Source organism: Sinocyclocheilus grahami, unplaced genomic scaffold (genome assembly GCF_001515645.1).
Source record: "Sinocyclocheilus grahami isolate Dianchi unplaced genomic scaffold, SAMN03320097.WGS_v1.1 scaffold36.1, whole genome shotgun sequence".
Classification (NCBI taxonomy): domain Eukaryota; kingdom Metazoa; phylum Chordata; class Actinopteri; order Cypriniformes; family Cyprinidae; genus Sinocyclocheilus; species Sinocyclocheilus grahami.
In genome coordinates, this window is record NW_015505215.1 from 2,202,213 (window position 1) to 2,220,185 (window position 17,973).

A 17,973-nucleotide genomic window follows, 5' to 3' on the forward strand; every position below is an offset into this window, starting at 1 on the left:
GCTGCTGTGTTCACATTGCACGATGGATCGACAACAGGGGGTTTCACACCGCATGACTTCACAATAGGGAGAATCGCCGACAGCTCTGTCTGGTCCGCAAACTACGATTCACAACAAAACACACGTGAGAAGTGATAAGGAAATAACGCCAGAACCCGCGTGCGTCAGACCGGAGTTCTCGCAAGCAAGACTGTAATTATTAAAAAAATATATAAATAGCCCGCAAATTGTCTGTGAGCTGATTTCCAGCTACAAGGAGAAAAAGAAAAACAGATTATGCAGGAGGGAGATGCAGGGAACAGGGATTGGGTGTTCTGCAAAGAGAGTTGGAGGTAAATAATTTTGCAGTAAATGTTATGCTGATGTTATTTCTGTTTCTGTATGATATAATTGTTCATATAGCTATTAAAATACTGACATTCTGGTCTATAACTCCTCCCCGAACTTCCCTCTGCCCTGTATCTTGGTCTCTCATTGGCTGTAGGTCATCGCCGATGTAGTTTTCAGTCAGAAATCATTGCACACAGTGTGATTGTGAATCGCAGACAGCTCCAGATATTTAGCATGCCAAATATTTTGCAGGCGACGTGTCGGCGATTCCCTCAGATCGCGTCTTTGATGGAATTTAAATGGACCGCTATGATAAGTGTCAAAACTGGATTGGTACACATCAGGAACAGCTGACTATCAGCTGATGCGAGCTTGACTGATGTAGCCTGCCTAAACTAACACGATGCTTGATTTTTATTCAGTAAGGACTCTTTAAAGGGGTCATATGATGCAATTTCAATTTTTCCTTTCTCTTTGGAGTGTTACAAGCTCTTGGTGCATAAAGAAGATCTGTAAAGTTGCAAAGACTAAAGTCTCAAATCCAAAGAGATATTCTTTATAAAAGTTAAGAGTCAGCCACACCTACCTAAAACGGCTCGTTCTAACACACCCCCACATACCTACGTCATTATCTGGGAAGATTTGCATAACGATCCAAATGTTCACGCAAAGAAAGAAGGCGTAACTTTTATTCTCGCTGTAGTATTTGTAGCGTCTCGACCAATCTGACACACTAATTTTTATTTGATTTAACAAATCAATTATTCATTAGATTAACAAATCGTCACAGTCCCCTCACTCAATATACTGGATGCCAGGATTTCGGCTGAACACCATCCCCCACCTTGGTCACCATGACAACTAATCATTATTCTCGGCCACCCTATTTGATTCTTGAGAATTGAGAATATTTAGAAATGATTACTTGAGCAGTCTCATGCCTGCTGTGGCTCCCAGGTACACGGGGGTTTCATGATGTCTGTGTGTAGGTATTTTCTGCTTGGCTTCCTGCATGCACTCCTGCAGAGATGCGCCAGCCCCCTTTGGATTATTGGAGTAACTGGAGATACCTTTCCCTACAGGGCAGAAAAAAAACAGAAACAAGTTTCTCAAGACAGCCAGACTTTGCCTACAGGCAGTATGCAAATGTGTTGTTGGAAATTATGCAATATGTTGACATAACTGCTAACGGCAAAGATTACACTTCTGTCATGATTTACTCTTGACTTTCTTTCTTACATTTTATCAGAATGTCTGAACTGTTCTATACAATGAAAGTGGATGGGGACCAGGAGCTGTCAAGCTGCAAAAGGACAAAAAGGTATCATAATAGTAGTCCATACAACTGTCCATACTATGGACAGTCTGCTAAATATCTCCACAGAAGAAGGAAAGTCATACAGATTTCAAAAGACATGGGGGGTGAGTAAATTATGCCAATTTTCTATTTTGGGAGGACAAACCATTTCACATACTGAAAAAATGCTATCCAAAAACATATCCAGAAGTATTTCTCCATGCAACTCTAAGCAAATTAGGGATCACATACCTTTTACATTGCAGGTGTGTTTCTGCCGTACCATGCCTGTGTTGTTCTCCTTCTCGGCTGGCCATTCATAGATAAAAACAGAGGTGTGGGAGGAGCCTGCATCCAGAACTATTCCATACTGTCAAGTGTTCAGAGACAATTGCATCAGTGAAATCTGTACAAATCTAATCTCTAACACAGTACACTCTAAAAAATGCTGGGTTGTTTCAACCCAATGTTGGGTCAAATATGGACTAACCCAACTGTTGGGTTAAATTTTGGTTACATTTTTAAATTAGCTTTTTAACCCAACAGTTGGGTTAGTCCATATTTGACCCAACATTGGGTTGAAACAACCCAGCATTTCTTAGAGTGTAAATGGTTCACTTAAAGTGTTAGTCGTACTTTGTATTTCTGGTGTAAAGGCTTGTACTGGACGACAGAAATGGCCACCATGATCCCCACAATGATAACAGCAGCCAGAAATATGATCACTGGCCTGTACCATGGATTCTTGACCTTTACTTCTAAAAAGAGAAAACAAAGCGAGCAGGTTGTCAATTTACTTATTTAACAGCTTCAGTGCTTTTCATTCACAGTGTAAGCTGAGTAAATAATATACATAAATGTTAATCATTAAAAAGAGCATATTCATATTCTCCAAAACTGTATAGCATTATACATTTTTAACAACAGTAGAGGCTGTTGTCAATATATTTAAATTTTGGATTCATTGCGAACTGTAAACTGAATCCTTGTGTTTATGCTCTATAATCCAGTCTAAATAATAATTGCCAAGCAATTTCTAAATATTGTTTGTCTTTTGGTGAGGCTTTTTGAGGTGTTAAAAGAATACATCAAACACTGTAAAAACGATCGTGATTTTAACAGTAAAATACTGTAAAAATGCTACATCAAAAACCTGTTGATTTTTTTAAAGTAAGTTTCCATACTATATATGGTGAATACTGTAAATCTTCTCAGTTGTTTACATTAGAGTTTTATCTTGCATCTAATGTTGTTAAATGAATGTTTATTGCATTATTTCAGTATCATATGTGTTACCATAATAGTGTTTAGTATTTGTGTGAATGACACTGTGCACCTTCTATATATAAGTACTTCCTTCTTCAGCTTGTGGAAAAGCTGTTTGTGATGAGTTTTGATTCATCATGTGACTTTCTCATCACCAGCTGTTTTTGGTGGTTATCAGCATATTAAAATGGTTCAAAACAGATATACTTCAATTAGTACTTCAATATATTAACATTACATCAGTTATTGAATTTTTATTTTATTATTGTGAATTTAAGTTAAGTATGTAAAACCTAAAATGTTGCTACCATATTTTTCACGGTGAAGTTCCGAAGTTCTGGCAACCACAGCTGCCGGTATTTTACCATAAATGTCACAGATTTTTTTGTTAACATTAAATGCTAACACCTACTGTCAGTTTAACAGAAAAACAAACCGGGCTTGAAAGCATGATGGCACTGTGTATTGTACTGTGAGCCCACTGTGTACACAATTAAGCCTCTAAGAGGCCCTTCATATGTTTAGGTTTGATGTAGATATTTTACAGATCAAGAGAATTTTCACACCAATGAATAACTCTGAATTAAAGAAAATATCAATTTCTTATTTCCTGTGGTCGCAGACGCTGGGATAAGCTACAGCATTCCCATGACCCCATGTAGGAAACACTGCATGGAGAATTTATGGATTAATAGATGGATAGTTAATATTTTGGCTGAATGTAATAAGTATACCCTTGGAAAAAGTGAACATGCTTCCTGTAAGGAATGTGAATTTTGCATTTAGAGTGACTGATTCAACTATTTTAATATAACCCCCCCCCCCCCCCCTAAATTATGTTTAATTGTTGTATGTTTATGGAACATCTGTGATATTATCATTTCGATAGTTTCATTTATCTAAATCATCAACTCAACATTGCACACCATAGGCTTATAATCATCTTGAAGGGGAGAACAGGGAATGTTGCAGTAATGGGTGAGATGTAACACCATCAGAAATGAGCTACTGTGACCAGCATATGACCATCACTTTCCTGAAGTCCACAAACAGTATAAATTGTTCCAATGTAAAAATTATAAAGGATTAACAGGACAAAAACAATTTTAAAGGAATTATGCTTTCATATTTGTCTCAATATTTAATTTGTAATCGTCTAATTGACAGAACTGGTATTTCTGCCAGGACCACTATCGTCAAAGATGATTGACAATTAGCATACAGTTTGGATTGGCGGTATGGTTTACCCCCCCCGGGTAAACAGAACAGAACCAACATAAATGTATTGCAGATATCGTTAAAGTTCAATAATAGTATGTACATATTTTAGAATTAGTCTGATTCAAGGAAAATCAGAAGGCTGAATCCTGACTGACAGAGGAGGAGTTGGGGATGGAGGAGGGTAATTAGCTATTGAGCAATGCGAAAACTGCTGATACTACTGCGGGACCTTATATATGAATACTTAGATAGGTGTCGTATTCCCATAGGTTGATGGGGATCAGCTGAGAATCAGCTGATGCGAGCTTGACTAACGTGACATGACAGAACTGACGCTACGCTAGATAATCTACATTAGCATGTAGGCCTAACATTAACACAAGCTTTCTATAGCCTACATGCATAGGCTAACTTTTCTCCAGCATATTTAGGCTACTATTTTGAGTAAAAAAATAAAAAATAATATATATATATATATATAGTGAAATACGGGTGGTGATGGGGTGCCGTAATTAATTTGAACCAACAAATCGGATTACTACACCAAATATAAAATAATGTTTTCAGTTAGTATATTTCAGCTCCAGTCAAGCATTGTGTTTGTGATTGACTCTAATTTAGACAGACATCTACATATTGTTAGTTTCTAAACTACATTAATTTGTAGCAAACAAAGATGGAAATACTATTTTAGCATGTGAGACATAAAAACAGTTCCCTTAAAGCTTACTTCTAGTTATTGCAAGCCCAAAAATGAAGTCACTTCTCATAAGGTTTGCTGTTTTCCAGACATGTTCGCATGATTTCAGGGTGTAAAGAAGAAATACAGTTATAGTAGCTGCAGCAATGAAGCATTTAAATCAGCGCACCTCGTTGCGCTTGTCACCTACCCATCAGGACATGCGCCGACTTCTGTTACTGGTGAGAACGGTGTGAAAACGACTGTCTCGGTTGATGCGGTTAGTCCCAGACAAGGAGTATTAATCGGTTCCTGCCCACTGAATTACAACCTAGTTGTGCGAGTTAGTTTCTTTGTAGGGATTTATATAAGTAAATATCAATCAGACCTGTGTGCACCGCTGTGGCTTTGCTTGGCACAAGTGTTTTCGTGTGATTTTCGGAGAAACACCCATTGTGCAAGTGGAGCCAGGCTTGCAGTGACGTCACGAGCGGGAGTGAGCGGAATTCCCTAGTGCTCCCGTTAAGGGACTGAACCAGTGTGAGCTGCATACAGTTCAGCCTCTGGAGCTGAAGCTTCTGTCTTTGGTATGCAAGTCAAGGGCATTCAAGTGTTCTGGTCTGAAGACTATAAAAGGCATCTTCATGCATGAATTATTTAAAATTGATTTACCTTAGAGGTTTATTTTTCCAGAATTGCAGTTTTATTAAAATGTTTTAGTAAAAGTTAAGTAACTGTCTTCATAAGAGGACACATTAAAGATGTGCCCAGTTCATGCAGGAGTTAAACACGTATACCAGAAGTGAGATATAGAAATAACTCACTTTTTAATGCATGTAGCAGATGCTATATTTCACAGAACAAATAGCTCAGCTTTTGTTCTCTTAAAGCAATAAACAAAGCATTAAAATAGACTTAAATTCTAGTCTGTTTATCAGAAGACCTGGAATACAGTGCAATGAGTACATGTGTTTGGACCCCTTTATGGCAGTTTTACGTCATTTTATAGCTTGACAGCCCCCACTCCACATTCCCTTTCGATGGAAAATTTTCATTTATTTGTTTTTTATTATTCTTTAGAGAATTCCTTAGCAGTGCTTTTTTTCATTCTGTGAAAATAGCATTTGCTGCATGCTGTAAATGCTGTGCATGAATGATAGAGTTCACCTTGTGTGTTCCATAGAAGAAAGAAGGTCATACCGGTTTGGAAAACATGAGGATGATTAAATAAAGAGTATTAAATGAAGAATATTATTCCTTTGACGCATATGGAAGATGCTGTTATCCAGGACAAATTGCTCTGTTGTTCATTACAACATATTCCACCCAAATATTTTACTCTGGATATTTATTTGTCTAGAGATGACTTTTGGTGGAAAGTGATAGCTCTCAGTCTATTTAAATGTTATTTCAGGGTACCTCATTCTTGGTTTCCTTCCGTGAATTGAAAGACTGATTATGCATAATCTGCAGTTTTGCCTGGACACAATGTAGGTCTTTTATCTGTTGCTATCTGTTGTAGAAGGTATATTAAAGTTATAATACAATGGTATTTGCAAGGGAACTAAAAAACACTGCTCAAAATGAAGACATGGGCTATAGTAGATAAGAAGAAAATATCCAGGCCTCACTGATCTGTTTATGTAAAGACTGAGCAGACTAAGGAGATTTAAAAAGTAAAAATATATTATATGTCATATTGCACAATGCACAGACTGAGATATTGTCTGAGGAGAACAGCTGTAGAAACAAAGAATGCAAATTGCAGATGCCGGTCCGGTTTTGTGTTTCTTAAACCCAGAAGAGCATTTTCAGGCCATTGATTGTAAAATAAACCATGTGGCAATCTTAAAGAGACTTTCGTGTTTTGTTCTACAAAATAAATCACGCACAGTCATACCTCAAGCATGAATTTTGAAAAAATGTAAGCTGCTAACAAATTGCTACAGTACAAAAGGACTACGCCGCTGTTCCAATAACTTAAAGGTTCACCCTTGATGAACATTTATTCACGCTCAGGCCATCCTAAATGTAGATGAGTTTGTTTCTTCATTGGAACAGATTTGGAGAAATTTAGCATTACATTACTTGTTCACCGATGGATCCTCTGCTGTGAATGGGTGCCTGAGAGTATATTTTACAGCAAATTTTCATTTTCAGGTGAACTATTCCTTTAAACTCACATCCAGGTACAGGTTAAAGTCTGAGGAAACCCAATGGTAATTAACCTTCTGGTATGACCAACAAATTCTTTTGCAGTATTCATATTAATTAATGGAGTGATTCTTTATTATATTATACAGTGATTTTAAGCTTTGACAATATGTTTAAAATATAAAGCAGTGCAAACCTTTACATGTGAAAAATGGCTTTTTACTTCTGATCAAGACATCCTGCTCTATTTTCCCTTCAGGCCTTTTGGGAATACATTGCTTGGCAGTACAGACCATTAGCAGATTGTGCAGAAAAACAGCAGGTCCACAACCCAACAACCCAGTCAATGCTCTTCATGGGCAAATCCTCATTGCATTCTTCCAAACACCCATCCCACATAAAATGCATCACCCCTGAGCTTTTACTGTAAATGTCTGTGAATTTCTTTACAGATATAGAGACGGGCCAAAACAATCTCCGGCATCAGTGGTGTGTTGCTTGCTTTACTTAACCAAACTTCATTATAAAACTAAGTTGCATTTCCTCTTGAGCAAAGGGAAACACACAAAAATGCTTTCTTTGTGAAATGACGGTCATTTCAAAGGATGTTTGTATAGCAACCTACATGTCTCAGCTGTGAATCTTTTACTGTCTGGAACACAAGAGAGATGTCAATGCACACTCATGCTCTCAAATAAACAGACTTTCTTTCTATCTGGGGTGTTTCTCATAGATCAGACGTAATTGAGACACTGTCGTCATCTACTAAATCCTTTGAAAGCATAGCACAGCACTGACAGCGTTTATTAGTCTCATCAGCCTGAAGAGTCACTGTAGTCCAAATCCATGACTAAACATGTTACATCAGGTTTAATGTCATCTCTGTAACGTTCACCTGCACTAACACGCCTCAGGTGCCTGAATAAGCTTGTATGAGGTATGATGTGACACTCTTGAGACATGGTAAATAATGGTACATGTCACTTCACACCCTACACAGTGAGCTCTGACAGTGGTTCTTGCAACACAATCGTGAGAAAGCATGATATCAAGGTCTTTGGTCTTTTGATAATGTCTTTGGGTTGTTTTGTTTCATCAGGAACCAAAGCGACAGTACCTTTTCTTTTAAACAATGAAAGAATGAAATTCTATTCTTCATTCAGTTGTGCTTTAGATTACTCTCTGACAGTGGTTCTTGCAACACAATCGTGAGAAAGCATGATATCAAGGGTGTCAGGTTGTAATGTCTTTGGGTTGTTTTGTTTCATCAGGAACCAAAGCGACAGTACCTTTTCTTTTAAACAATGAAAGAATGAAATTCTATTCTTCATTCAGTTGTGCTTTAGATTACAAGGAAAATTACTTTAAATTTCCATCAGTTGTATCTGGTAGTAGATCTGATAGTATAAGATGCTTTTGTGATTATAAATTGTCAATTTTTCTCATGAGCTTGTAGAACTTTTTGAGCCACTGGTACAACATTTAGTACACTCTAAAAAATGCTGGGTTAAATACAACCTAGTGCTGGGTAAAATAGGGACAAACCCAGCAATTGGGTTGTTTTGACCCAGCATTTTTAGAGTGTATAATAATGTTTGTATGTAAAAAAAAAAAAAAAAAATTATATTTTAAATTGAAATGTAAAATATAATTTGTCATTTTATAAAAATGTAATTTTAGTAATATATGGAAATTAAAATTAGTTCTAATATTCCAACCGACAGCCAGCCTTTTTTGACAGACGTGATAACATGCATGAGGTGTGAAATGTTTGATTTTTGGGTATTATAAATGTGATCGAGACGTTCAAAATGCTTTTTTTTCATAGTTCATTATACTTATTGTATGGAATGAAGTTTATATTGTGGCTTAAATAAACTATATGTTGTTTGGGGACTGACATGTTTGGCTTACCAAAAATGTTACATTCAGCTTTTGAAGATTTCATAACTTTTGAAAATCACTTTAAAAAAAGAAAAGAAAATGGTCTAATTATTGCATACTATCAGGAGCTAACTGGACAATGCTAAACATCCAAACCGTGACCTTTTGGTATGTCCTCATAATGGTGTTTTCTTAACAGACAATACAGTCTGAATGCTAAGCATAAGCAGACTGGATGTTAAACACTGGAAACTTACTCTCATGCTGACAGGTGTGAATCCCACAAACAGTACCATCAGCCAAAAGTGAGGAGTGTGAATAATACTCCAGATCCAAAGATCACACTGATGAGATCTCACAATATCTCATCATGACATTAAAGATTTACAGTAACAAATGCTTTTCCTATTGAGTGTTTATTTCCCATTCTTCTGTGTGATGCTTTTTTTTAGAGAGGTAATCAAATAAGTTGTGCCTTTCTTGCACTCTTGCACTCTTTACTAATAGAGTAAAGTCCATCTGAAATCAATCAGACTGTTTTTATGTGAGAGCCAAGAAGCCTCTTTAGTTCAATGGGCTTAGGTTACAGTACATATTTTGTGGTTCATTCAGCCTTACAAACTGATAAAGAGAAGAAATGAGCCATGTGTTTGGTTTAGAGAATTTGCACTCAAACTTTCCATAAGAGAGAATAGCTTTTGTCTTGTGGTCAACATAGTCTTGTCAGCACAAAACACTAAGATTCTAGAGAAGAGAGATATGTTAAAGCTAGATCTTAGTGTTCTTCTTTAGAATCGTTTGGGGTAAGTGGTTAAGATCTGTGCTTTGATCTTCATAATAAACAAAGATAATGATGTTTGTGTCATATTAACAGGAAAGGCATAGTTATGACGTCCATTATTTGTTTTAGAAGACACATTACTATACTGTAACTACACTATATACTATAACTGCACATCCTCTGTTTCATCAGTGTATGAAATGAAGTGACCATGTAAAGTGTGATGTATACATTTCAGCACTTCAGAAATATTTCAGGATGGTCTTCCCTGAAGGGTTTGTTCTACCAGAAAAGGATGTTTATTTCAACTGGTGTGAGCTGTTTTGAGGTTAGAGGAAGTGAGCTGTGAGTTGTGAAATGACTAATGTTTAGACAGAACATCCCAGACTGCATATAAAAAAGTATATATTTTTTTAAAAAAGTACAGATGTGTTTTTAAAGATATTTCATAATAAGCCAAAAATGTTTAGAAATATATTGCTAAAATAAATACATTTGCATAAATATTTTTTAAAAGAGTTTTATTTTCTTCCATTGTGTCATATATACTTTTTTAAAATATATTTTCAATATAAATATATCTATCCAAAATGTTTATATGCATTTAACCAAAATGTATTTTAAGATTGGAAATGGATTTTCCCACCCCTGGAAGTACATTTTGTAATATATTTAGGCTTATTAAGGTTTAAACTAAATGTATTTTAATACTGAAAAATATATTTCCTTAAGCTGCACGGTTTACAACATACACTTACACATTAAGAAAAGTCTGTAAAAATACAGACCAATATACAGTACTGTGTTAAAATTAAGGATTTTTTTATTTATTTTTTTACAGTGTAGGATATTTTTGAAATATAAATACTTTTTGTCATATGGAATGGCATGATCCCTCACCACTAGGATGGAACTGCATTGTATAAGTAGAAATAAAAGGTACTGGTAATTTCCTGCCAGGACATTATTTGTTAAGTTTACGGATATGGTTCCTAAAACACAGCACAGTGGAATGTGCAAGTCAAAAACACATGGGGAAAAACACCTGTCAAAAAAATAAAATAAAATAAAAAATCAATTATTAGCAAAATTACAGACTTTCTTTAAGAGTGTGGAACACAGAGGCTTCAATCTCTTCACACTAACAAATTAAGTTCTGAGTGACACAAAAGTGGATTCATCAAAATTAATTATGTAACTACTATCTCAGCCAACAAGCTAAAGGAAGCCTGATTGTGAAAGAATTAATAATGCCATCACAATTATAATTAATCTTCGACAACAAGGAACATATTTTATTTACTGTGGCAGAGAAGTCCAAGCCATGATATGCAATTCCTGTATTAGAAAATAGTCCAGAATTCATTTTTTGTTTAATCATAGTTTTCTCAGTCATTTCTGCTTCACAACCACCCACTCAAATACGTGTCTTCTTTGCTGTTGTGTAAGGTAAAATTTTATTTATTTAATTAAAGCAAACTGAGGAAGTGCCCCGTTCTAGAGAGATGCTCCAGAGACACATGAAATATGCTTTTTCCTGGCAGTCAAATAGGCCTTGAGCCAAATGTCTGATGAAACAAGAAGGTTTTATAAGTCAGTTGTAATTGCTCTTTGCAGAGTCATTCATGTGAAAACTGGTGTTTCGGTAGCAGATACAGTATATTGTAATGCCACAGTCATTTTCATACATTCATTCATTCATTCATTCCATTTTTATTTGAACATTATCATTTTTGAAATACAAATCAGATTAAATTAATATCAGAGACTCTGGGAGCTTTCCGTATTTCAAAAAGGAGACTTTTTGTTTTTGTTTTTTTTAAAAAGGTGATTTTATTTGGCAGCAAACTAACTAACAACAACAAGCTAACTTGGCCTTAACTTGTAAATTCTTGAATGGAAACCTGATGTTAATCAGCTTTTGGTGAGTGGTTTGGGGTTGGTGATTACTTAGACTTAGTAATACAATAATCTTTACTGAAAGTTCAAGTTCTCACAGTGATTGACATCTTCTACTTTCATGCTTGAAAAGGTACAATTGTCAGATGGGCAATACATCTCAGGAGTCTTATTCATTACTGAGATAAGGTAAGTTCAGTATGCATTTATATTAGCTGGAAGTAATTTTTTAAAAGTTTAGTAATGTTCCTCTAAATAGATTTGAAAAAAACATGTGACGAGGTGCACAGTTTTTCTATAACAGCTGTTCGGATAGTGTCATGAGTAGACCAGATTCTGACATTAGCAGCATCCTCAGGACAGTGGTAAAGCATTTAGTGTCAGACTCAACCCACATGTCACTCATAGATCTTAAGTTTGTCATGCAAGAACTTGGTGAGGTGTGATTATTACAAGCCGTACAATGACACGCAATATACCACATTGTGGGGTTACAAAGGAGCCATTTTGCATGCAACAATTTCCTATATGCCCTATTTTATGTCAAATTTAAATATTTAGATAATATCTAGCAATATCTGGTAACACTTTACAATAAGGTTCCATTTGTTAAAATTAGTTAACTACGTTAGGTAACCAACAATTTAAAATACACCTAGCATGTATTAATCTTAGCTCATCATGTTAACCCATATATGACCAAAAAAAAAAATAATTATATATATATACATATATTCAATAAATGAATACGTTGTTAAATAAATTTCAGAATATACAAAAACAAACAAAAAAACAAAAAACTAACTATATTTGGTAAGCAATGCATTTATGTAAATATTTTTTTTTTACCAATATGTTGTATATATATATATTGCAGTATAGTGGGTCCCCAGAAGCAGGAATGAATATAGGATCTAATTAACAAATGTTAACAAAGATATAAATACTGTAACAAATGCAATGCTTATTTTTAAAGTGAATGCATTAACTAACATTCTCTAATGGGACCACCTGAACTGTCCTTTTTACTTGTTATTTTTACTCTTTATAAAACAATTTCCACTTTTTTAAAAGTTCATTTACCCAAATATTCTTGAAGTAGCCCTATAAATAACAAGGAATCACTTCATACAGGTTTCCAAAAGAGGCCCTGTGTGTGGGAGGGATGGGACTTCCTCAGCTGCATATGACTGGAATAATGAGGAACGTCTACACTGTGTCAGCTACAGGAAGTTTAGTTTGCTCAAGGCACTAACTGCAGGCATGGGGAGATGGCACAGTGAGTACAAGTTTCCTCATTTTGGAAAGTGAAAGCAGAAACAGAACTTCTCTTAATGAAAACATTCTTAGCTCCGTGCAAGAATGCAAAACTCCATACGATATAATGCAGCTGCGACTAACTTAAATATTTTTTAAGTCATGGTTACAATGGGGGATGTTTTGTTACTGCGACTGCTCAACTACCAGATGGCCTGTCCACTCTCAGGAAGAAATCCTCCGGTGTTATGTAATACTCTTTCTTTCTCTCTTCCTCTCTGACGATGCCTCGGCACTCTCAATCCCGCACAAACTCTCACATGCTCCTGCTGCTAAAGCGGTTAGATGGACACCAGATGCTGAAACCTGATGCATCAGACGACCACGCAGCCTGCAGAGGATACCTGTATTTTTTTTTATCTACCTTTATTTACATTGCTTCTTCTGATCTGTTTACACGTCTAAGCCAAATGTAGTGCAAGATCACCAAACAATATGGATTATCCAGCCACTTTACCAGTTGCTGACTTACTTGGGCTTCTTAGAGGTTGTAAATAAAACTGATTCATGAACTTTTGAACTTTTTGACAGGTAGTCCATCAGGTTAATAAAACACGACATGCTTCAAAGGATACTTTAAAGTCTTTTAGGCTTAACTGAGAGTGTATGATGTCCATCTGGAATTTCCATTGAGATCATGTCACTGATTTAAACAATTCAAATTATTTGAATTACTGCATTAATTAATCAGTTAGCTCAGCAAACAACAGATCTGTAATTAGAAAACCATTAAAAAGCATGTGGTAAACTAAAAACCATATGGTCTAAATTTAACACAAAAAGACGGATAAGGACAATACATTTCCACAGAACCATACTTTTCCTTTTCAGAATGCTTGGTTTAGCATATAATTCAAATAATCAAATCAAAAATTTTTTTATTGTTTTTATAGTTATCCTGCTCCGAATAATGTGGTCCTGAAGTTCTGCATTGTATTTCTTCTTCCTTCCTGCACTCCTTTCCAAATTACATCCTGCCCTGCCATGAACCCAATATGGTGAAGTGTGTGTTCATGTGAGTGGTAGTCATAGACTCACCTCCCTGTTCATCCATGAATGCAGCGTCCTATAATCCTCTCTCTCTTTCTCTCTCACCTTCTTTGCGACTCGTCCCAGTTCTCAGAGTGCTGTTTCGGGTGTTTGGCTCAGCTCTAATGGAGGGTCTTTCCCATTCTTGAGGTTCTTTATAAGGCTAGGGGGCATGAGGGGGCGGACCAGTCTCCAAGCTTTCTCCCTCCCTCTCTCTGCCAGCAACCATGTAAACGGTCTGCCTGTTACCTCTCTCTTCTCAACTGTGCGTGCGTGTGAGTGTGTGTGTGTGTGTGTGAGAGTGTGAGTGTGAAGAGAGAGACAAAGATGCTGACAAAGAGTGTGTCTGTATGTGTATGAGAGAGAGACAGAGAGAGAGAGAGCTTACCTTACAGTATCATTATCCACACTCTCCCTCGCTAACCATTTTCGTACCACTTTTGCCAGAGCTCTGACCAGAAACAAAGGCATTTTTGTTTCTCTCTGGGTTACAACTAGCTCTGTCACAACTCTTGGTTGTCATTAAAAAAACATCAACATACAACAAAAGTCATGTTTTGTTCTCTTCTAAGAAAAAAGTATTTCTCTTTATTTATTCCTTCCCTTTCTAGCTTGTACTTATTTGAACAATGCCTAAAACTTGGTATTACAAGCACTTCTTGTGTCTGTTTGCCTCTTTAAGAAGAAACACTTTATGTATTCCCCAATTGTAAGTCGCTTTGGATAAAAGCGTCTGCAAAATGACTAAATGTAAATGTAAATGTCTTCTTTTGTGTTCTTTCGGTTGTCGTCTGTGTGGGTCTTTCATGCAGGTGTTGCCCTGGGGACAGGAAGAGGTGTTTGTGGAAATTGATAATATCATTGGCAATCGAACATGAGAAATATGCGACTTATTTAGGCTTTTCTTGGGTAGTACAGTATGTACATGTAGGGATAGTTCACTCAAATGAAACTTTCATGATATGAAAAAGAGCAGTTTAGACATTCTGCTAAATATCTCCTTTTGTGTTACACCAAAGAAAGTCATGCAGATTTGACGTGAGGGTAAATGATCTTTTTTTTTTTTTTTACATCTCATGCAAAGAGTTCCTTGAAAGAATTATACAAGAAAACCACAGAGAAAACAATAAGATTCACAAAGTTGTTTTGTGTTTAATAATGACACACACAAAAAAAAATAATATATATATATATATATATATATATATATATATATGTGTATAATCATATGAAAATAATAAATATATATATATAATAAGTTGTTAAATATAATAAGAATGTATCTTTTGCTAAGTGTTTTTAATTGGTTGTACTGTGTTAATAATAAAACAATAATATATAATATAAATATAACAAATACCTGTATAGTATATAATATGTAGAATATATTATAAATACAATATAATAATATGAATATAATGCTATGTACATACATCTGCTGATGCCTCTGGACACATCATTAGTGAAGTTGATGTGCTGATTTGGACTAAATAACATGCTAGCCTGCTGTTTTAAAGAAAATGGGATGTTGCGAGACATTTTTGTAGCATTTTCACTTCCTCAGCCAGATGAACCAAATGACAAAACACTTAGGTGTGTGGGCAAGAGAACAATTATGTCGCAATTCCTGTCCTCTAGGCATTCTTGAAAGAGCCCTGTGAAAGAGAACTGTTCCTTTAAATCGGCAGATATTCTGAGTGCTTATCTTTTTAGGATACAGTGAGTAATGCTTCATACAAAAGATTAAACACAAGATCAAAGGCACACTTAGTTATAATATGCGGTTTTGGGCTTTCATTAAAAGTTAGAGAGAGATATTTCAAATGTGTTTAGAACAATAAATGTCTTTGAGGCAATTACACAACAGTAGAAATGCATTGGAACGTGGTCAGTCTGAAACTAGATGCCCTTTTAAATTTAGAACACACAAGGGACCTCTGTGATACCAAATGCATAATACATAACTTTTTTGAAAGTTTGATCTCTGTATAACTTTCCTCAAAAGAAAATGCATCGTCTGCATGACTTCCTGGGCCCCCCGAAACAGACTTAAACAGCATACTCTTTCAATTAATCCTCCAGAAAGCTGTTTCCTGGTGCATGTTTATATCCCCTCTATTTGGATGGTAACAACATAATCAAGTGTCTCATCTTGTTTCCATGTGATTTTTTTTCTGGTAATGGAACAATGTAATTGGACTGAAATATCTGTTTGGAGGAAAAATAGCAGATCTGTTCATAGGAAACCCTTGAAAGCAAGAGCCTATTAATCACTGTATGTCCTCAGGATATGGAGACTGGACTATTCAGTGTTACTAAAGTGGACCACACAAATTTTTGGCTTATTTTGTCTGTGACTTTCCCATTAAAAAAAAACAAACAAAAAAACCCCTGTGGATTTCAGTGATTGTCTCACACCACAGCCTATTGTTATGGGCTCCCAAAGTGCCTGACTAGTAAATAAAGGAGTTTCTCATGCGAAGTCATTGATTATTTCCAAGACACTCTATAAATTACTGTTAGAAATAAGTGTTGTTTTAGTATGAGGTCAAAAGCGTAACTGACCATTTCTGCACAGATCTCTGTATATCAATTCATGCCACAAACTGAAGTGTAACTGACAAAGTATTATTAAATGAACCCCAGCGATATGGCACTAACTGATCTTGAAAAGATCAACTTTAAACTTTGTAAGTAACCCTAACCCTAACTTTGCAGATGGGGATTCAGAGCCAGCAGTCTAGCTATAATGGCTGTCTGGCAATGATGTTAACCATCTGCTTCCCTCTTAGAGAAACTTTTCCCTCCAAAAGGTTTCATGCTGCACATTAAAAAGGATGTTTGTGGTACACAACTTGAAAGTAGGGGGTAAGGGGGATAAAAATATGAAGATGGTAACACTTTATTTTAAGGAACAATCCCCACTATTAACTAGTTGCTTATTAGCATGCACATTATTACAAACTAGTACTTATAAAGCACATATTAATGACTTATTCTGCATGACTTTTTTGATTCCTTAACCCTACCCCATACCAAAACTTAACCTACCTTACTAACTATTAATAAGCAGCAAATTATGAGTTTGTTCAGGGAAAACTCTTAGTTATTAGTAAATATGTGTTATTCTAAAGTGTTACCATTGTTTTCTTGTGCTCTCATCACTCTTCACTATAACTCTTCATATTCTTGTGAAATAACTGAATTTCTCAGCACATATGAAGTGTCATTAAAGAACACATTCAGCACAGTTGTCATTTTCATTTGATTTCTAAAGATAAAAGAGTAATGCAATGTATCAGCTGTACTGTGAAAGAGATGCTTTATGTGTGTTGTAAGTGGTACTCTGAAATAGGTTTTAAACTAGTTGAGACATTAAAGAGCTGTTCAGTGCTTTTGCATCTTTTATAGGCTAATCACGCTCCATCATCATTGCCCACTTTACTAATTTATCCATTGATTCACTTCTAAACTGTAAACTGCATTATATGAATGAGGGGGGGGAAATGGACCATGATATTTGTTGCCTGTCAAGTCAGGTCTCCATAGCAGAAGACAAAGGGTTTTGTCTAAACAGATAAATACATGTGATGTGTCAGGTGTTTCTTACCATCTATGGCAGAAACACTCTGGGACTTGCCTCAGATTTAGTCAGATTCAGAGCTAAGAGACTGTGGAATGTGGAAAATGAATAAAACCTGTCTGAACATCTGGGTTGTGTTGTTTAAGGTGTCCTTGTTGATGACGTGCTCTTTTTAAATTGTTTGCAGAGTCATGACACATTATGAATAGATCAGATAAGGCTGAATGGGTCATTGTTGTTGTGCAGTACTTTTTCATATGTTCATATTATTATTATAACATTATCAGACTGTATGTTTCAAACTCACAATTATTAATATATATAACACAATTATATATATGTATGTATATATATACTGTATATACATATATATATATGTATATATATGTATTAAATTTATGCATTTAGCAGATGCTTTTATCCAAAGCGACTTATAGTGCATTCAGGCTATACATTTTTTTACCAGTATGTGTGTTTCCTGGGAGTTGAACCCACGACCTTTTGCACTGCTTACGCAATGCTCTACCACCAAG

General features: G+C 35.6%; 1 protein-coding gene across 3 annotated transcripts in view; it reads right to left on the reverse strand.

The window, feature by feature from the left end:
• entpd1 (ectonucleoside triphosphate diphosphohydrolase 1) overlaps positions 1-13,972 on the reverse strand; it is a 29,532-nt gene extending 15,560 nt beyond the window's left edge. Inside the window, exons 1-4 of one of the 3 annotated variants that reach the window (XM_016267166.1) lie at positions 13,867-13,972; positions 2,264-2,382; positions 1,880-1,997; positions 1,256-1,406 (exon numbers count right to left, since the gene is read on the reverse strand). In XM_016267166.1, the coding sequence (XP_016122652.1) occupies positions 1,256-1,406; positions 1,880-1,997; positions 2,264-2,382; positions 13,867-13,882 (404 nt within the window). In that variant the 5' untranslated portion in view covers positions 13,883-13,972. Of the gene's footprint in view, positions 1-1,255; positions 1,407-1,879; positions 1,998-2,263; positions 2,386-5,004; positions 5,218-13,866 lie in introns of those variants that run through there. The other 2 variants (XM_016267165.1, XM_016267167.1) reach the window with 2 other exon arrangements.
• Positions 13,973-17,973: the final 4,001 nt, after the last annotated feature.